The sequence below is a fragment of the Ascidiella aspersa genome, chromosome 4, assembly GCF_963924565.1.
Source record: "Ascidiella aspersa chromosome 4, kaAscAspe10.2, whole genome shotgun sequence".
NCBI lineage: Eukaryota > Metazoa > Chordata > Ascidiacea > Phlebobranchia > Ascidiidae > Ascidiella > Ascidiella aspersa.
In genome coordinates this window covers 14619465-14641009 of record NC_139450.1, presented here as the reverse complement: position 1 = coordinate 14641009, position 21545 = coordinate 14619465, and the positions used below count along the sequence as shown (strand labels likewise).

The 21545-nt window shown below is 39.1% G+C and overlaps 1 protein-coding gene across 1 annotated transcript in view; it reads right to left on the bottom strand.

The window, feature by feature from the left end:
* LOC146148100 (plexin-A4-like) overlaps positions 1-21195 on the bottom strand; it is a 30892-nt gene extending 9697 nt beyond the window's left edge. The window contains exons 1-22 of the mRNA XM_083388664.1: positions 19950-21195; positions 19561-19752; positions 19122-19384; positions 18892-19003; positions 18595-18766; positions 17764-17975; positions 11071-11283; positions 10172-10265; positions 8972-9159; positions 8379-8506; positions 7835-7955; positions 7363-7514; positions 6794-6950; positions 6195-6392; positions 5116-5182; positions 4612-4766; positions 3827-3976; positions 2931-3168; positions 2145-2306; positions 1619-1754; positions 1323-1382; positions 394-538 (exon numbers count right to left, since the gene is read on the bottom strand). Coding sequence (XP_083244790.1) covers positions 394-538; positions 1323-1382; positions 1619-1754; positions 2145-2306; positions 2931-3168; positions 3827-3976; positions 4612-4766; positions 5116-5182; positions 6195-6392; positions 6794-6950; positions 7363-7514; positions 7835-7955; positions 8379-8506; positions 8972-9159; positions 10172-10265; positions 11071-11283; positions 17764-17975; positions 18595-18766; positions 18892-19003; positions 19122-19384; positions 19561-19752; positions 19950-21113 — 4479 coding nt within the window. The 5' untranslated portion in view covers positions 21114-21195. The remainder of the gene's footprint in view (positions 1-393; positions 539-1322; positions 1383-1618; positions 1755-2144; positions 2307-2930; positions 3169-3826; positions 3977-4611; positions 4767-5115; positions 5183-6194; positions 6393-6793; positions 6951-7362; positions 7515-7834; positions 7956-8378; positions 8507-8971; positions 9160-10171; positions 10266-11070; positions 11284-17763; positions 17976-18594; positions 18767-18891; positions 19004-19121; positions 19385-19560; positions 19753-19949) is intronic.
* Positions 21196-21545: the final 350 nt, after the last annotated feature.

Genomic DNA, 21545 nt, shown 5'->3' with positions numbered 1-21545 from the left:
AGCATTAGCAAATAGTAACAAGCAATATCATATGGGGATCAAGCTGTAATAAAAACGAAATTCAAAAAGATTACAAACAAAAATACAGTAAGTGTAAAGTATAAACTTAGGTAGCAGGCACAAATAAATTTAGCATTTGTTAAGAATTCGAATGATAAAGTTCGCTAAGAGCAGAATAGTTTACGTATAATTAATACAGCCAAACTGCAGAGATTATTTGTTTAACAATAAAGACGTGCGGACCATACGAAAAAAAATGGAGGACGACAACCGAATTGTAGTACAACAAAACGACTAAATATGATGGTTAACTAATTTTCATAACCTTCAAAATAAAATCATATAACAGTGAACCGAGTTCAGTTCAATCTTAAAGCCACACGAATGCCTTACCACGACGAATCTGTAGAGCAGCATGCTGAACCAGTGGGTAAGCATCTTCTCGGCAACCGACTCGGTACGACGGAGCAGAAGCTTGGGGTGGTTGCGGCTCTCCATGTTCTTCTGGATCAGGTCGGAGAGGAGTTGCTCCAGGATTCTGAAAGAGTAGGAGCAGGAGCGTAATTTTTTGAAGAGAGCGATAGTACAATGCGAAATTAAGATGTTTTATGAAGTGGGGGACCTTTGTTTGTGTCGGATGTAATACGTGCGGGAGGAGGTATTGAATAAAAAAATATTGGCCGAGTTACCAGAAAATTTGGAGTTCAAGTATTCTGCTTATCGTTGAGACATCTTTATTAAAAAGTTTCCGGACAACCGTCCGTTTTTCTAAATACAGGATCAAAAAAAGAATCGGGATCATACCTTTGTGTCATGTGTGAATATGTGTGCAAATTATAGGTCGGACATTCTTGGGCTTTTAATAAAAGTCTTTAAATAGCGCGTATATTCAACTTTCTGATATATCTAAAATTATCAGTTCGTACAGTTTAAAACTTTTCAAAGAAAATTTCTAGGTTTATAAAAGACCTAAAAGCGGATCGCTTAACGATTTTTTAATACAATTCGAAAACAACACAGTATAAATACCATGGTCAACACAATTAAAAAAACAATTAATAAGGCACTAATAACCTAAGATGGACACAAACTAAATTCAAAAACTATTTAAAGACTTTTAAAGAGACTTTGTGACAACCCTGTGGTATCATTACCCTAAATAAATCCAAAGGGTGTCAAACCTTGTGCAGTAAAGCAGCAGGTTTGGCAGATGTTTGTTTTATGTTACGCTTTTCTAAAAATGTAATAATAGTAAAAATTCCCAAGGATATATATGATCAATAAAAAAACAAAGATCCATGTGCTATTGCCAGCATACTCACTCAGTGGCGTATTGAAGTCTGTTCTGAAGAACAATCAGCAGCAAACCAGCGACGTTCGACCTGTCGAAACGAACAAGTTTATAGAGGCTTCTGATTTATTTTCGAACCCCATAAAAACGTTTCCGTTTACCCTGTATTAGTGATCCCAAAAGTTCAATATGTTACTTGCTATACAACACAGTTTAATTGCATTATATGAAAAGAGTTTTTCTTTATAGAATAAGTATTGTGATTCATATATTTTTCGTTCTTCTTATTAAAATATGTTGCACTGCTATACGATCGAAAGGCCTTACTTGTCTTTCATTGAAAAGGTCCTTTGGCGTTCGATGGTGCGTATAAAGCAGAGCATGAAAACCTTGTTGTCAAGGAGTTTGTTGAATCGCTCCATGCCAGGGCGAGGAGGTATCGGCCGGTTACTCGCTCGCGAGTCTGAGAATTCAAAAGTAAAATTTTACATTTTTCTTTAATTTATGCTGTTCGAAAAATGTCACTCTACTCGGCATTTTTTTAGTTTTTGACTCTAACTAACGATATGAAAATACCTACCAACCGAACAATACCCAATTTCTTATAAGATTTATAAGGGGGTCGTTGAGACATTTATGAATATGCTGTTGCTGCCAGGCATTGTTTCAATTGTAAAATTACTCCTTCGGCAAAATTTTTATTAAAGTGTCACCGTTTCGATTGCCTATTTGGGCACTCTTAATCAGGGCAATATAATTCCAACTATAAGCGCAAAATCAATATATATGCTGGACAAACAGTAAAAGAAAAACAACAATGGACCACGTTTTAAAGTCGACTTTCGGGACATACCACTTCTTTCCAGCGGATTTGATAGGAGGTTGTAGTGTGCCGGGTTTGAAGGGTCTGGGAAGAGAACGCGGAGCAGGTACTTCCGGTAGTCGAGATAAGGAATTCCCACGCCGCTACCAAGCATGTCCAACTCGCTCATGTCGGTCTGGAGCTCGGCAAAAGCTGTAACAAATATCATTTGCAAACAGCGTTGGTCAAGTGATATAGAGGTAGTTTAGGTCTGCACAAAATTGGACAGGGAGTAAAAAAAAACAAATATTTGTATATTTGGTCAGTTGTTTTGTAAATTTGGAGACCTTTATGCGCGCAGTAGGCATACCAATCACCATAATTGAAATCGCTGACTTTACTATTAGAAAACATAATTTACTTAGTTAAAACAATAACTCAGCTAATAATATATCCTTTATTTTCGAATTCTGGACCATAATGATTCTTGTAAATGTATGAGTTAGAACAAATTAACATAATGTACGAGTTAGAACAAATTAACAAATAACACATTTGATATAAACGATTGGCGACCAAGGTTAAACTGCATGTATCAAAATGCATCATTTTACTTTGGCGCACACTGTTTACAATGTACATGATAACAACGATCGAACGTGCAAAAAAAACGGTGAAACAATTTTTTTAAACAAAGTAAAAAATACTTTATTTTTATTTATTTAATTTTTAGTGCGAAAAAAATAAAAAAATAATCATATCAAAATGAAAAAAAATATTTTAATTCAGTTTAAGTGACCAAAAAAACGCAATTCAAAAAGTTCATATCGCACTCACCCTCCTTGCACACTTTGGCAACCTTGGACTCCATGACCACCATCTGCACTTGCATGTTCTTCACCTCCTGGTCGCTGGCGTGCATGCGACGCCTGTAAATGCAAATCAGGGACACCACGACGACACCGACCAGCAGCACCAATCCCAGTGCGACTGGAACGACCACTTTCAGGTTGATTGTCTCCTCGTTGATGTAGACCAGCTGGCCGACCGTGGTGCTGAAGCCACCGATGCTTACCTGTTAAAAAATACGGATCAGCTTTTATATAAAGTGGTATACGTCAAAAAGTTTGGCAATTTTTTGTTTTAGTTTGGCATTAGTTAATTCTAGTTAACTGCAGATAGTTGAAACTCTAAATCTAATCTAATTTGTGAATTGTTTTTTCTAATGTAAGTTTTTAAAGTTATTCGCCTTTCTAGTAGTTCCTTTGATAAAAAATGAATCGATCTAAACCGGTAACAAATAGGAGGCACAGGAGTAAATCAGAAATGAAACAAAAAACATGACTGAACAACATCAGTCTATACCAGTGGTTCTCAACCATTTTTAGTTTGCGGCACACTAAAAAAATCCTAACTATTTCGCGCACTCTTTTAACAAAACAACAATAGAATAATTTTAAAATCGCCCTTAACATACGACTTACTACATAAAAATGTCTCAATATTATTAATGTGTAATGTATAGTGCGTATTTAAGTCTAAAATGCTTGGGTGTATGCCTAGTGGTAATATAAATAACCTATATTACAAAATTACAAAAAGTTTTCCGGCACTCTTGACAATCTCTCGAGGCACACAGTTTGGTAATCACTGGTTTATACTGACGACACTATTTAAGAGTCGTGGTGGTCACGTTTTCATGGTAAAGTGGGAAATAAAATGATTAGGTTTACCTTAACCGAATAGCTGCCTAGGTCGGCTGCAGGAGGAAGACATTCAATCTGATCCATGTCGTACCTCCGGATGTCACACTTCTTCTCCCCTATCCTCACCTCAACCACCTTTACTTGACAGGAAGCGATATCCGGACACAAGTTCGTCCCCTGCAAACAAGTTACAAAGACGCTGTTAAGGTTGGTTCACACTAGACGCGCCTGACGTCAACGTCATACGTTTGTTTTTAAAACGCTTTTGGTTGCGGAAAGTTGAAATATTTTAACTTTGACGCTTTCGGTTAGAAGCGAGGAAATTTGCCGTTAACGCTTGCAACGCGTTATGTGTGAACTGGACGACGCTGGCGTTTTGCGCCAGACGCTAACGCCAAAAGCAAGACGCGTGCGTCTAGTGTGAACCAACCTTTAGTGTTGTGCCGCTGGCAAGTTTGGTAAAAGCAAAATTTGTTAAATTAGGAGTTTTTTGATTAATATTTTCAAAATAGACTTTTTTGAACTAAAAAAACCCACCAAATTAGGAATACAAAGATGAACATTGGACGAAACCAACCTACTGTGACAAACAGCCGCAAAATCTGCTACGTTAATCCCAAGCCAATTAAAAAAATGAATATCTGTTTTAACGATTAAGATAGGTTTCCTGTCGGGAATTATTCGAAAATATAGCCTCATGTGGTCGGTGTTTCTGCAACCGCGTTCCTCAAGCACGTAGTACATTTTTAGCAGCACACCATCAAACATTCAATAAACTGCAATATACACATTTCAGCGGGCTCGATACGAACCGAAATGTAGATGGACTCGTTTCGGAAGGTCTTGGTTTGGTCGGGCGTGTCGAACATGTCGACCTGTGGCTCTGCGACGTATTTTAGCCGACCACTTGTCCACTGGGTTTCGCTGCAGTCAGGTGACGTGATATAAACTGCGTCCGGCCACGAGCCTGGAAAAATTAAACACGATTTATTATTTAAAAACCAAACAAACAACGCTGCATTTTCGTTTAGCTGGCCATAACGAATTTAGAAATCGCGTAGACGTCAGTTTCAATAAAATAACTGCTTTAGTGGTTTCATTCAAAGAGGACGCGGTCGGTTGTCTTACGTTTTTTTGTTAACTTTGTCGACATCGAATCGATCGATGTATACAACCTTGACTTGTGTAGGTGTTAAAATTGCACTTTTTTATCAAGAATCACAAGCGACTTTAAACGTTCAAGCAGCGTTTTTGTTTCGACGCAAAGCACGACTGTCCAGTTTTAACCTTTTAAACATAGGTTGCAAAGCACTTACCCGATCTTCTTGGCACTCGTGGCGACAAGCACTCAAGCGACTTCGTTTCCGTAATGCGAGTACATGACTGCAAAAAGTTATTGATTAGTATGGATGGCTAACAGTATACTATATAATATGCACTCGAGCCAAACCAAACCAATGTTTTTTTTAGTGCCGTTTTACAGTTTTAAATTGTACAAGTTTATTGCTAGTGATTAAGCTATGAAATCCACCTGGGGCGATCTAAACCCCCGCTGAAGTACTATTAAACAACGATTACCGTAGTGGTCGGACGTTTTTTTTTGGTCCAAAATGCTATAACGTACATCACAAAACATTTTATCCTAAAAAACCTGTTGTTCTCTAGCCAACGAGTGCGAACAGTCGAACATATTTATTCAAAATAACGGCATTTACAGTCTAATTTAACAAAAAATAAATCTTAAAACACAGTACAATGAATGTAACTGTACAGCTATCATGTGGTGAACAACTACATATTAAAACTGAAATAATAATAAATATCTCGCGGCTCCGTATTGCTAAAAGGCCCACATTTAGGCCGCGGCCCAAAATTTGCCTACCACTGGATTACGGCATAGTTCATAATATATACCGACAGAATTCGAAATATAATAAATAAAATACCGGAAGATTCGGAATATAATTGAAATAAATTGGCCTAATCCCCAGCAGGCAACTGCTGTGGTCGTTTCTTGATCAGCACTCAATATTGCGGAGGTCGTTTTGCACTACAATACTGATTTTAAACCAACTGATTTCAGAAATTCTGAAGGCACCTAATTACTCCTAGTGTTTAAAACTATCAAACTTTTGTAATGCACAAAGAACAAGTTGATCCCTGATCGTCATGGAGACGGTACCAACATAATACTTTATATAAGGGATTTGCAAAATTCGGCGTTTCATATTTTGATTAATTGGGGTTAGGTTATTGAAAACCAACGGTATTATTGATGTTTATCAAGGTAATCCGCTTTCGGTATGATAAACCTAAATGGTGACTTGCCACCAAAACGTAGTAAAAGCCAACTTTCCTATTTAAACAGGCGTTAACGCAGGCTATAAACGCTTACAGTTATGTAGTCTGTGCCTTGCCAAATAACCCTGATGTGTGGGTCGTGGATCAGGTACAGATTGCTGCCGTCGACGCGCAGGGGAATTCCCCCAGTGTAAAAGGATTTGGAAGGAGAGATCTGGGTTATTCCAGTCCGGTTGCGGAAGGTCACATAGCCGTTGGTGCTAGGAACCTTCGGCACTCCGTCAAAGTGAAGCTGCCCAGAAAAAAGATGTTGCGTTAAACAAGGGTTTTTCTAACTGCTTGTCACCACCCTCATTAGCACTACACTTTAAGAAATGCGTAGCCAAGCAGATGACTAAGAAAGCTACAGCATTTGCTTGCAGAGGTACATTTTAAAAAGCATTTGTTTGCAGAGAGTATCGAATATTATCACTGCTTCAAAATGTAGGGCTTTGTTTTAGTTTCGTACTCCAGTCTTTGGTGTACCTAACTCGAATCCAGAACTAAACCAAGGTCAAAACTAAAGAAGTAACAATATTGTCAGTTCCTTAGGTTAAATAACTTTGATAGCACTAGGTTACTTAGTTTTCGAAACGCGCCATGGATACATGTATTTAAACGCACTATAGACACAATATTTATATACTCTCCTACCCAAACATTGGGTTGAGTGGACACCGCCCGATACATTCGCCTCAGCGCTGCTCTGTGCCTCCTCCTGTGGTGAGAGTGGCGGCGCCGACGGTTGCCTGACGACGTCGAACAGCTTCCACCGCATGGCAACCGACACTCTATCTCTTTAGAAGTGCGTCTACATAATAGTCGTACGAGATTCTTATTTTTAAGCTAAAGCGCTACCCCAAGAACAAGGCATATTTAATTTAAAAAACCCATACCCTTATAAAAGCCAAGTCATTGACTTACAGTTTTGCTTTGCCGTTAGGCTTTTGGCGAAAATATTTTTAAGTTAGGAGCATAATGGTTGGAGGTTGTAGTAAGACGTAATAATAACATCAAAACCCATACAGAATTAGGTATCATTTTGAATGTTTCGAATAAGTCTTTATTCATTTTTAAAACAAATTTTAAGTCGGTTGTTTGGAAAAAAAATTGAATCTATATATGGATACGTTTGAAGTGTATTTCGTTAAATGAATGTTTGTACTTAAGTTGTACGGTTTCGTCCTGTATGTTTACGTCGAAATAACATTGATTTCTCTCACCTGGTCACTTCGCACGGCTGCTTGGCAACACTGACCAGCACATTGTTACCGGCGTCCAGATTCTTACCGGATATCGTGATGGGGGTTCCCCAGCCGCAGAGGGCCTGGGTCGGGCGAAGGGAGTCGATTCGCGATTGGACGAAGTGAAAAACCTGCGTTGGATTCGATGTTCGACCGGATAAGCAAACAAGTTTTAAGTTTAAACTAAACGATTAAATTCTAAATCGGTATTGTAGATCAATGTTGCCGTTTTTAAACGACTTTTTTTAAGCAATGACTTTCATTTTTAAATGAGTTATATTTGACTTATGTTTAGAAAAAGTATTATAAAACTATCGCGATAAGTTTTTATTCAATAACTTCGTTAAATTCGCTAAACGTTTGTTTTGCAATAGTTTGGCTGTTACGAAAAAACATAATGAGGAGCGAAACTAATCTGTCCTAATACAGTTCCAACAAACTAGCGACTTGCCTGCTGAGTTACGTTATGGTAGATGGGATCTCTTCTACAGTTCCTCAGTTCGTCGGTCACGCAAAGCGTAATGTTGCCAGACTTGAGCGTGGCGCTTGTTACTGTGCATTTGGCGGAACAGCTGCAACGATAAACAGTTGTAAGTTACCCGAAAAAAGTTTTCTAACATTGATGTGTTTCTTGTTTTGTACAAGGATTCTTTTTTGGTCGCACCTTTGTAAGATGTGTTGAGATGCGTATAGTGAAGCACATGGCCCAGTTAAATGTTATAACAGTTCGAGCCTGAATTATTGCCTAAAGTCCATTGCAAATCCAAATTGATAAATCGATTTTCGTATCAGCGCTAAATCAAAAACAACGTTCTTCTTCCTTGTTTACATTGCCTGTGTAACATTAAAAGCGTTTAATTAAAAAATAAGATGCAAAATTGGTTATACGACACCGCGACACTGGTGTAAGCAAAAAGGGCCAAATGAACTATATTTCTTAAGCATTTGGCAAAAAAACTGTATTGCATGAACAAACTAAAACCGCTTTGACCTACCAGTCGGCGGATTTAAGCGTGCAAGGGTTGCCAGCCACTGTGATTCTCATCTTCATTCTTCGGTCGAAGTTTGTCCCGTTTAGCGTGATCGTGGTGCTGCCACCCGGGTTGGCGCTGGTCGGTGAAAACTGCAATGATAATAATACTAATATTGCAATATTTTTTCGTGACCATCGTTTAGGGCCGACTAAAGCTTCGCTTGAGCGTGAATCGCAACGATTAAGCGTTTTAACGTACACATTAAACATAGTTCTCCGTTTTACTTTGAAGGTTTTTTTCTTTGTAATATTGTAAGCCATGAACGTGTACCAGATTTGTTATACAAACATCAAAATCGAGTTTTAAAAAATGTCTATCCTTTCATTCGCCCTTAGAAACAAATACTTTGACTAGGCATTAATTAATTATTATTTGTTTCCTTTGTTTTTAGCTAAGCAATATGTGTTATTATCGGACTATAGTTACATCTCAGTTAGAAAAGGCTTAAAATCCGGCGAAGCGCCATAACGGCCCACCTCTCTTCAAGCGAATATACTGTAGAACAAACGGTATAGTAATATAGTTGGTAAAGAGACGAAATTCGGCAAACTCACGCTGGTGATACGCGGGTTGCTGCACACTTGGTTGGCTTGCGCCTTGATCCAACGGTTGTTACATTGCTCGCTGGTATGCGTGCACAGGCTCTTTGCGTCGCACCAGCCGCAGTGCCACTGCTCGGAAGATTGAAGACAGGTTCCGCAGTTGTTCTCGCTAGTGTCCAGGGTGCACATGAACATCACAACTGCGAGACGACATGATCAAAATTTTAGTTAGTTTTATTTTTGAGTGGCTGTGGGCCAGTTAACGTAAGAGTAAGTAAAGCGGGCGCAGGCCCAGAATCCTACCACTTGTTTTGTCTAGGTACAGTAACGAAACCAGCAGTCAAATTTGACATTGCAATCTGGGAGATTAATATAATAACTCATCACCCACTGTTACTTTAGGTGTTTACTGTGTTGATAAACACGTAACACCCACCATAACCCAAATGCTAACCCGCACCATAACCCAAATAATGTACGTTAATTTTTTTGAAGTGGTAGGGTTTTAGACCAGCACCGTGAAGCGTGTCCTTTTCAATCGTTTGTTTCCATATTGATCCCTTATATAGTTTACATAGCCGCTTTAAAGGTGGTGGTCTCATCAAGTTATCGTGCCATTTCCGGGCCGCTAGATCGACCGCAGTTACTATTCAATGAAAGAGCCCCTGGTATCATAGACTTCAAATAATTCTGGTAAATAATCCTGAGTTCAAGAGGAAGCGAACAGTTTGCGCCGCGTGGCACGAATGTCAATTATTTCGCATGTTCCCACATTGTTAACGTTTCGCATGGTCGGACTGGTCGGTCATGGTCTTAAAAATAAGTTTGTCTTTCGGTTGTTTTCACCTTGTCGGTGGAAGTAAATATGTAGGTGGCTATATTTCACGATGCGAACTTTTTGAATTACAGAAAACAGCCACCAGTCGGTGAAGTCTTAGTAAGTGCAAAACAAAGGCATTAGTCATGTCGGTATTAATATTTAAAATAAGGCAAAGTACACTAACTTTAGAGTAGCCATCCATTAATGGTTGACTGTCATATAAATGAGTAATGGAACATGCCTTAAAGATAAACATAATTGAGCCGGTGCTAAATTTATCATAAATCCGCAACCATAAATGCAAATCATCTACAGCAAGTGCTTTATTATTTGCAAGAACCTCGCCCGTAGAAAGGGGCCTCGAAATCACAAAATCAAACCGGTGAACTTACTTGTTAGGGGTTGCGTGGAGTCGATGGCCACGTTATCCTTCCACCTCACTGTGACTGTTGCGTTCTTGCTGCGAGCTCCGGTCGGAACAAAACCCTGGAAATGACAAGATGCTGCAAGTTAGGTCGCGTTTTGAGAAGCGCATTTACTTTTGTTTGACGATCTAATTGAATGTCAAAGCATTTAAAAACATTTTTAAGGCCATTATTAATTCCAGGCTGTTCCTTTTCTTAATACGTTAAGCACACAATATAACGTTATATACTATTATAATTTTGCGTGTATATTGTGTATTGCTAATCCCAGATGAGGGAAAAAGCTTAACTGTGTATGGGAAACAAGAAAACTTTGTATGGGAAACAAGATGTTGCCTACTGTATGGGCCAGTCTAGCAAAAGAACAGCAAGCATGTACTGAGAACATAACTGGCCACAGAACAAAAATCCCGGGTCCGCCCCTGTTTTCGTACTGATTTCACAAGTGGGCCTTCAACAGATCTTGAAGGTGCATTTGAGCTGCGACAAAAATGTTTGCCGACCACTGATTCAGAATCTTGTTTAACGATTTAAAAATGCAATATAGGTCGGTAAACATATAAGAGTTTTCGTGGTAAAGGAAATATTGGTAGATTTAAATATTTTGACTGTAGTTCACGATCAAAGCAATATTTTATCACGTTTATTGCACAAATAAATCAGGGGTATTGCGTTACAATAGGGTACGGCCTAAAAATACTCAATAAAAAGTTATGTTTATACGTATTTGTGCTGCTAAACCACACAGCTAAATCATTATTTTCTTTAAATGTCGACCTTTAGTGTAGATGTTAATATATTTAGTATCGGACATGCGTCATTACAAAGCATCAAAATATTATCGCTACAGTAGTGGAAGACCTCACCGACACGCTGCTGCACTTGACAACGGATTCCGACGACCTGATTGCACTGACGGTCCATTTTTTGACACCGGGAACGCTGATCTCGCATTGGTACTCGGTGCTGGCGGGCAAACGCTCTCCCCGAAGGTCGATTGATGAGCTGCCTCCGTCCACAAGGTAAAATGTGGATTGATCCCGTCCGTCAACGCGGAACGAGCTGACTTGCGGACATCCCTGAAAGGAATTGAAAACGTCGTTTGGCGTGCGATGCAATAATACGAACAAATATGCGTATTTTTGTACAGATGTAGGTGCTTCTTATGAAAGGTTTTTTTTTTTATTAAAAACACAATTAAATCGTTGTCGAGGCCACTCACAGGGCTCAAGACTACCGGGGATGTAAATATTTTTTTCTGTTTATTAAATCGATTTGAAAAAGTCAGGACTTGTTTATGTATTGCAAAATTTCAACAATTAAGATATTGGTAGAACGTTCATTAGGTTAACTGTAAGGCAGTTGGTTGCGGTTTTAACTCGACGTTATTTCATGTTGGACAATATATCCTTTATACACGTTACACTGGTTACATCACCGTTAGTATGAGGCCTACGAAAAAAGTTTTTCTTGTGGCGGACCTTGTCAAGTGTTTTATGACTAATTTAATAGTGTGCTGGCTTGACATTGTAGTTGTCCTTATGGCAGTTGGTGTTACTACCTTGTCGCGGAAGGAACTCGCCTTGTTAGTTACTTGTAAGCGTTTGGCAACGATGCTTAAAAATTACAGATGGTGTTTCTGTTTAAAATAACATTGTTTTGTATGTATTAACTTTGAGATATGAATCAACTTGAGTTAGCCACTTTATTATTAATAAATTCCTGCACAATGAAAAAGACTTCAGTTTTGGTTCAGAACCACTAGTTAGTGGTACAATAGTGGCCTACCAAAGTGGTACAAAAAAGTTACCCTTTATTGACTCCCTGGAGCTGCTTAATCCTCAATACGACAAGCAATGTTGATTAAACACCAGAAGCCAAACAAGGTCGCTTTAAGCGCGCACACACACTATTAAGTCTGAAAAACTTGCCCTCCTATATCACGCATCAGGGGGTACCTAATACGTTTGCACCGAAATCGCCGGCAACAGTAAAGACGTAAAAACGCTCAACGTGGTAAAACAAAGTGGTTCTGCCATTATACAAAATGTCTTAACACGCGAAGAGGCCATTTTTTAATTTTAACACAACTACGTACAGGAAGAAATTATTCCGTTTACATTTTAAGTGGCATTTTGACAATTCCAAAAGAAAAAGCCAAGTATTTTCACACGTGGCGCGAAACTGGCTTTCTGACCTCACAGGCCACAAAAGCAGTCTCGCGTTCTCCGAGAAAGCATCTCGGGTCGGATATTAGCATTCTCGCACCCTGCCGCGAAAGGCCAAACACTTGCGACGAGTTTTTGCTGGCCGTCCGGAGTAACCTGACACCGAATGAAGCGCGCGCATCACTGCGTGGTGAACGTCTCTCGACCCTTGTAACGTTAGTGCTTCGTTGCCACACTTTCCTTCCAGGTAGCGGGAAAAAGCAGCAGGACGAATTCCACGTGGCCACACATGAGGCTATGTGGCCCACTATGTGTTTTTAGTACTAGTTTTATGCTTCCTATGGGGTAAGCAACAGGGCCAGACAAAAAATCCACGCCAGGCGGGTTTGTACGCGGCATGTTTATATTTATTGTTATAAATAAACGTTACGGTTAAACTTTTTATAATAAAACGATAAACGTCACGGTTAAAGTTTTTATAATGAACCCGCCGATCTCAATTTTAAGCGTTCCCAGCAATACTTTGTGCATTTTAAAATAGTGAAATTTAAAATGAAAAGGAATTCAGCAGTTACGCCATGCGTTTTGCAATTTGCAATCACGTGCGATACAGCTTAATCTCTGCATTGTAATATCGCTTGCGTGGCCGCTTTCAAAGACGTGATATCGACTAATACTGCTTATAGGATTTAAGGGAATTCACATAAGCGGCGGCGGCGACCGACGTCGATAGCGCAAGTTGGTTTGCACCAAGTCTTCTACTCCCAACGAAAACAAACGAGTCGGTGGCAGCACAGCGAACAGCTAATACCTGGCGCTCCTGGCAGCCCTCGCTTGTACAAATATAGAGGTGCCTGGCGCTTAACATTTCCCGGAATCTTTGCCTTGGCAGAAAAGCCAGCTGAGTCCCACGGTCTAGAAATCGCAGCGCTGCGTTTGCTAAAACGGCCCTTGGCAAATCTGCGCTATATTGGGGCCTCGCTGGTTTGCAACCGCGTAATTTTCACTAAATACTAGCAAGCATCAGAAGGTATTATAGTTTTTTAATAGGAAAATTGAAATGTGTGCTACCATTCTTGTTCAAAAATTAGAATCAACTTATTCTCACTTGCAAACCGGAACAAAGTTTCTGTATGTCAAGTAGTCAGTGGTGACAAAAATGTAAAGTAGATAAAATATTTCAAGGCAAAAGCCAATGGTTTTGTGGATGAAAGCGTGGAACAGTGTGTTGAATGTCAAGAATTTTATGCATGCTTTACATAAAAGCTGGATCAGCTACGCTAACACACAGATGGTATTTTTAGCGCTGTGTTTGTGGGTCAAACAGATCTTAAGCCTATTCGCGTGCGTGGAATACAAGTGAAGGTTTTACACTTAAGGCTGATCATGACTAGGCAACCAAAAAGTCTTTAGTAAGTCTTTTTAGGCTGTTTAAACAAAATATTTCAAAATAAAAATACAAAAAATTAGGACTTCCTATTAAGGTGATGGGGTTACTTTTGCGAGCAGCCGCACACATACAGCAGCCCTTGCTGAGTGGACCAAGTAAGAATTACTTCAAGTGGAAAGACATGGCAGAAAGCACGAAGGGAGGAACGTAGGGTCAAAGAAAATTTACGGCGCAACGGGTAGAAGCGAACAGGGTTAACCACAAACAGGCCAGGATCGGGAAAGTCGAAGGTCGAGTGTGTGTCAAGACCCTGCAGCAGGCGGCCATTTAAACGCAACGAATGCGTGCCCGGGCCGGTCCCGAGCCGCAAATTCCTGCGCGCATTCTAGCGTGGCGGCGCGACCGGCGAGGTGTGACCGAGCTCAATCGCAGGGCGACCTCTAATCCGGCCACAGACGCGCGAACCGGGCGATTTTCGACGAGAGTTAAAACCCGCCCCCGGGACGAGTATTAATCACCTTTTGCGTCCCGTGCTCTGGTAATATGCGGACGTACAAGGCCAGAATCACAACAATAGATTAACACGGACGGAGAAAGAGAGCTGTGGCGGAAACATTAGGACGTTCACTGTGTAGAAGTAAGAGTACTATCGCGACTATCAAAATAATCTAAAAGACTTCTATCGGTATGCACAAGTGAATAAAAATAAAAAGCAAAATTTGTATACGTCTTGGGTCATTTTCTAAAGACGGTTCTTTGTTTTCTTGGATTTTATAGGTTCGATTTTTATATGTATCATGTGGGATCGTTTCAACTATTTCCAAACATTTCCATATAAAACGAGTAAATGGAGGTAAACTTACATAAACCAATAACAAGAGCGATATGTTTTTATCTAAAATGAACTGCGGCCCGGAACACGGGTTAAAAAAAGGAACTCAAAGTGCCCAACAAACGAAAAACACAGGCGATGTTTAAACAAGGTGCAAGGGAACGGATTGATTAAGTAATTAATCCATACGGAGGCAAAACTGGTTGACATGTCACGGTGGTCGCAGTTTCGGCTGAATAACAAGTATTATTATCTTAATTTGAAATATTATTTTTTACGAAACTTTTAATCTAAAAACGTTTCTCATTTTGGCGCAATTCGATGAGTCAAACAAGGCGTATTTAGCGCACACAGAAAATAGCTAAGGTTTTTTATTTGTGTACAACTAATTATTTTTTTTGCGTTCAATTTTACGGTTGTTATGTAATTTAATATAATCCTAAATTGACGACAAATGAGTTGCTGCGTATTGCAACTAATACTTTTGAGAAAACCGTTTATTTTTACTGAAACGGAACAGAAAGCTAGAGCGAAGTGGCACGTGGGCAAAGCAATGACGCGGAAATTCCTCGGGTCTAGGTTGACGGACAAACAATGGGAAACTATGGCGCAACAAAATATCGCTACATCGTTTCAATCTATAACACGTCAGTTTGACACTGAACGCAGGTGGAGGGTTCAAAAAGCACAAAAAGTAGTACAATATCAAAATACGGCCTCAAGTGGTCACAGAGCGACAACAGTCAAGCATTTGGTCTAATTGCGGAAATAGCCAAATAAACACGAAGACAGTATATATTTTGTAATTTTAGAAACGTTCCCTAAGGGTAAAGCAGGCCAAGAAGTGGGTCAAATTCACCAACTGAGACCAAGTGTCTGGTAAGAAAGCAAATAATGAAGTTCGAACAAAGTTTGGCGTGTTATAATCTGACCATCAACGTGTTTGTTGAACGAAAAATTCTATGCGCCTTAAGTTAATCTAAATCGTCGCCTTTACTTCGTCGTGAGGTGCACCTTAACGCCCAGGAGACTAATGGCGGCTACCTGATACATCTCGGAAGAAAATCACGATTGAACGCGAGGGTGCCCCCTACGAGTTCTAGCGTTTTTTTTAAATCCCAATTGGCACGTACAATCCAGGTCGAAGGTGCGCGATCACGGGTTTTAAACCAAGCAAACGCGCCGAGCGCTTTTCGCTAATTTGTCCAGGACCCAGATCCAAATCCGCTGGTAAGTCGAAAAACACGCAAGCGCGGCGGCCCGTAGTCTAAACGGGCCGAACAACGCGCGAATACAGAACGAATTCCTTTGCAATGACGCGCAGGCGCTGGCCCAGTCATGCGCAACAACGGAACCGTGCAAGTTTCTCAATACCCACGGGCGAAACGAAATGGCAAGTCAGACCGCCGGTCAGCGTAGTTAAAAACGACGCTACAGCAAAACAGCATTTTCTCCGCAGCAATGCCAACGTCTACCCAGTCAATAACAAGTGACTCACAAATCAATTTAATGGAAGGGTTGTATTTTCTACAGAAGTAAAAGCCAGGAAAAGTGCGAATCCAAATATCACCGTTGTTGGTTTAGTTAAGACCCTGGCGTAAAGTCAATTTGTTAAAAATTAACTCGGGTGCTTTCCTGTGAATTGGTAGCACTCTCTCGAAAGATACCTTCCATAGCACAATTCAGAATCTTAACACCACTAACTCTTACTCCTTAAGTCCCAAGCAGCTATATGCGCACAAACTTTTTTTACACATCGCATTATGAAATTAAGGTTTAAGCGACCATGATGAATAAGGATATAGCAAAAGTTAGATCGCGTACAATTAAAAAATTACCGTCGCTTTTTGACTTACAATTGTTTCAAGTTCAGAATGTATAGTTGGGTATATCGGTTCTTTAAGTGAACCTATTAATTTTATAGGAGAAGAAGTTCAAAAGATAAAAGTCAAAAATGTTTATGTGTAAGCAATTTTTTTAATTCATGTATTGCTTTTAATGTCATATAATGTCAGTAACACATGTAACAATACCAACATATTACGAAACCAGCTGTAAAAATAATTTTCAGGAATCTGCACAACTGTTGCCAGTTACGACTAATAGAAATTATCAATTTACTGCCGTTTAAGATTATCGGAGTACTCACTAGGCAATTAGGCGACAATGTAGCGGTCCCAGATAATAAAGGAAAGCGGAAAAGAGAAGTGAAAGAACAATTCAGATAAGTACAAATTACAGCGACAAGCAAACCGACAAAAAATGGCCTCGAACGCGCGTGAGAAACAAGTCGTGCCCAGCGCAAGAGAGAGTGGGCTTGCGAATCGTACATAGCTGCAGGGCAACAATCTTACCAGCATTCTACACCGTCCAAGTATGCCTGGACTTAACAAGACCAACGTGCGTGGCTACATTTTAAATCTAAGGACCCTTTGTTTCCGTTTTTATAGGCGACAGCACTTTTTAACAAATGCAGCGATAAATGTTACGAAGGCAACGTGAAAAACTTGACGGACCGCAAATAAAACGGCTGTGAAGGTCTGGCCAGAAATATTTGGCTCAAACGCCTCAAACTATCTAAACGCCGATGCCAACAATGCGCTAATATGGGTGAGATGACTGATGACTGATCAGCGGTCGCACAGATACGATTGATACCGAAAGACGGAAACACTAGAGCTTGTATGGCGGGATTAGATGCGGCCCGGTGTTAGCGCGCGTTTGAAAGGCTCAGGCGCATAATGGGAAGTAATCCCTCGCACTATCTGGGTCGAGAGAGCGACTTTTGCTGACGGACACTCACACTGGGTTTTGTCATTGTGCCAAGGCGCTTAGGGTTCCCCCACAAAAACGAACGCAAAATAGCAAGCAAATAAATTGTGCCCCGATAAACGGTGTTCGATTACCACAACACGAGCCCCAGAGCCACTTAGTGGATTGGTATTACGAAACGTTGTTACAACAGAAGTTTCAATTAAACGCCAAATGGCCAAACACACGCTTAATGGCAAATTACAAGGTCACAAGGGTTTTGACAAAAAGTGTCCGTAATAAAATAATAATGAACACTCATACATTGTAATTTAGACAAAGTAAAATGCAGTGTAAATGCAACTGTAGATAAAAGTAGGACACTAAAGCTATAACTGTATAAGTTGAAATTACTAACCGATGTGTCTTTTGCAATTGAATTGCTGTTGACCTGCTTGCAATCGGAATCTCTTTCAACACAAGTATTCTCATAGATACACCACCGGCAGATAAACCCACTCTCCACACATGACATGCAGGAGGAATGATAAGAGCAGTTATAGTAGGTGAAGTTGGTGGTTACCAGCGCTTTGTTGTTGTAGATGATGGACAGAGGTATATTCCGAAAGCCTGTATGTTTTAAAAAAAAATCATGCTAGTTTTTAGGGATGAGACAATAGCTGCACATGTACCTAAGAGCAGGCATATGTCATTTTGGTATCACATGAATGAGTTTATGTAATTTTACACTGAAAAGTGATGCCAAGTAAAAAAGTTACATTTTGTTGCAGATGCTTCAAAATTAGTAGTAACCCGGGGAAGCAAAGTTCACTACAGGCTAAATTGACCAAAGTGGACTAATTTGCAATATTTTTGTCATCACACGAGTTTGTCATGTATAGAACCAGTCAAATTTTAATTTTCCATCACCCACATAATTTCAATCTTCTGACCGTAGATAACTTATCTTTTTAAAAGTAATATGTTACTAATTAGGGTAGGATGTCTACTTGCTAAAAACTCTTAACACTAACCCATTCTAGATTATACAACCAAATTTCTGAACTTTTTTCTGGATTAGTAACTACTTATGTGTTTTATCAGACATAAAGGCAACACACAAGTAGGTTACAATATCCTTAACATACTTCTTGTTTATATTTAACATGTCTGAACAAGTGGAAAGTGCTTAGATGGGAGCAAGTATATAATCTGTTTGTAAACAAAGTCATAAAAACAAATTATGTACCTGAATTTACAAGGGGTGGCACCGATGATTTAGAAGGAGTGTCACACCTAATAGTGGTGGATTTATCCCCTGAATTATAGTCACTTAATGTGTTTGCAGAAGTATACTGATCAAACTTGCACTTGTAAGTGTTTGCACCCATTGGAGGTATGTTTCCTGCTCGTAATGTAATCTAAACAAGTATTTGAATAGCTTATTAGGTAAAACATATATATATATATACGGTTAAACAATGTCTCTGTATTAATACCATAAGAAAGTATTTCAGGTTTAAACATATTCATCTAAATAGGTTACCATTTGTTGTGTGGCATGGATTGAAAGTGAAAGCGCAGTTGATGTAAGTGTAGGACAATTTTTTGCAGAGTTAATAAAACCACTACTTCGACATCTTTCAGTTGATGAACACCTGAATAAAAAACACATATTTAAATTTCCACCCCTAACTTTACAACAAACATAAATAATTTATACAATTAAAAAAAGACTTCACAAATTAAATTTTACATATTTAATGTAATTTTCACCTGCTTTCTAAAGTGCACCAACCACAAAATGGATCACCAGAACCGAGACAGCCACTGCAATCAGACCATCGTTCACATTCATATAATGGCAAACCAACAACAGAATTTGGAGTCATTGCATAAACAAGAGGTGTCTTCTCACTATTTGGATCATTGTATGCAAGTTCGACAGCTCTGACAGGCAGTCTTGAAGGTTCATCAATGGGAGTTGTCTCATATACCATATTAGCTCCATCAAATCTCAGGCCGGAGTTAACCTTAAACTAAACAAAACAAAATATTTTTACTATATATATATATATATACTTTGAAAAAAAAAATGGTCAGGTTATGGAAGAATATCTAGTATCTACCCATAGTCTCTGTTAAGAAAATGTTTTTATCTGATTATGTGATCTTGACTAAAATGTTCTACTACTGATTGAATTGAATTAATCACCTTGAGAAGATCTCCATGATTTGTTCCCAAAAATACAACAGTGTTCTCGTAGGAGGTGGCAACCTCCATGGCAGTAACAACATCACTGGATGATCTATAGGTGGCCTCTTTAACAAAGGAGTCACCTTGCAAAAACTGTGCAACATCCCAAATTCCACTGATACTGCAAACTGGACTGGAAACTGAGAACCTCTGAATAATAATAAAAAAGTTGATTGAAGTCACTATTTTCCTATGTAACATATATAAAACAAAACAGGTAAAAAAGATAGTGACATTTTAATTCTTTAATTAAAAACAATTGAATTCTTTAACTATAAAAACCATATATTCCAAGTTTGCTAAAGATTTAAGTGTATGTAACATTTCAACTGAGTATTTTAACGTACCCCCTGGCCACAAGGCACATTATCTCGTTGCACCCAAAGAATCTTATTTGGAGGGTTAATTCTGTCCTTCATACAGCTGTTCAATAGGTCCACAAATTTGTTGTCAATTTCATAAAGAGGATACAGACACACAGCACTGCCACCAGAAGAGTCCTCAAACGAAACAAACATCACTTCCATTGACTTATCCACAGGAATATTTAAACGTGTTGCTAGCTGGTTGCCAACCTTTCTTGTAACAGTGGAATTGGCTTTACGATAAGTTATTCCATTAGCAGTGCACGACAGCTGAAGTTCAAGGTAGGATCGCATCAAACCACGCGGATCTGCTGCAGAACATATTTGAGCCACGAAAGATTCGGTTTTGGTTGAACCACTAATAGAGGCAGGATGTGTCATAACAAAGTACCCAGTGCCGCTTCTGTGAAACCCATCAATAAATGTGACAAGAAAATCATCTCTAACAGCAGATTTCTTCATAATGAGGCCCATATCACCAACATAAATCCCGTCCTGAAATAGCTGTACGGAAAACATGTTACCCTTTGTGTTGTCACCGTAGAGCATGCGCTGCGAAACAGTAAAAACATTTTCTTGATCATCATCCTTTGCAGTTTTAGATGAACCAACAAAAAGATATTGTTGACCAGTGTTGTCGACAGAGGCAAGGAAACCAACAGTACTCAAGTCACCACCTGCAGCGACATATTGCTTAACTGCAGTGGCATTTACATTCATATGAGCAAGGACATTTGTAATGTCATTTTCGCTTCTTAATTCGCAAAGGCCATGATTGATGCTGCTGCAAACTATAATTCGTTTATTTTTATTATCAATAAGTAAAATTTTGTTAATTGCGTCCACACCTTCTGATGGTCCAGTTCGGACTGAATGTCTTAAGACTAAATCACTTGATAGTTGAAACAGTGTGTTTTTCCCAGCAAGGTAAACCTGGCCATTGCGCTCCTTTTTAACTACAAGATTGTTGAAATCACACAAGTCTGAATTGCAACTTTTTGAAAACCGTTTTGCAGAACCTTGCGCCACATATTGTAGTAAAAACAAAAGGGCAATTAACAAAGCAGAAAATCTAGTCAGTCGATTTTTTTCTGCTACAGAGTCTTTAAATGGACATCTTGTATTCCTCTTGAAACACATCTGCATTTTTTAATTTGCAAGCGTTCACATCCCATCAACGATTATTATTAAATATAAGTTATCTAAATTTCAGATAATATTGCATAGTATAAAAACTGAAACGACACATAAAAAATGCATGTTATTCAACGCCACGGTTTCCTTATGAGCTTGTATTTTGAGGCTAAGTAAACGTGTTTATTTATTGATCCTACTAAATATAACTACATGCATAATTGTATTGTATAATTACAGCTATCTACAAACTACATGTCTTACAATTTGAGCTATCTAACTTTAAGACCAACGTCAAAATTTCTAAAACTTCCGGAAGTTATTAGTACAATTACTTCCGATTTGGAAATATCAAGTCAGAAACTACTCCTAGTTTTAAAATAAATGTGATACAAACTCAGACGTTGGCTTACAACGTACACATTCGCTCGTTGAGTTCCGCTT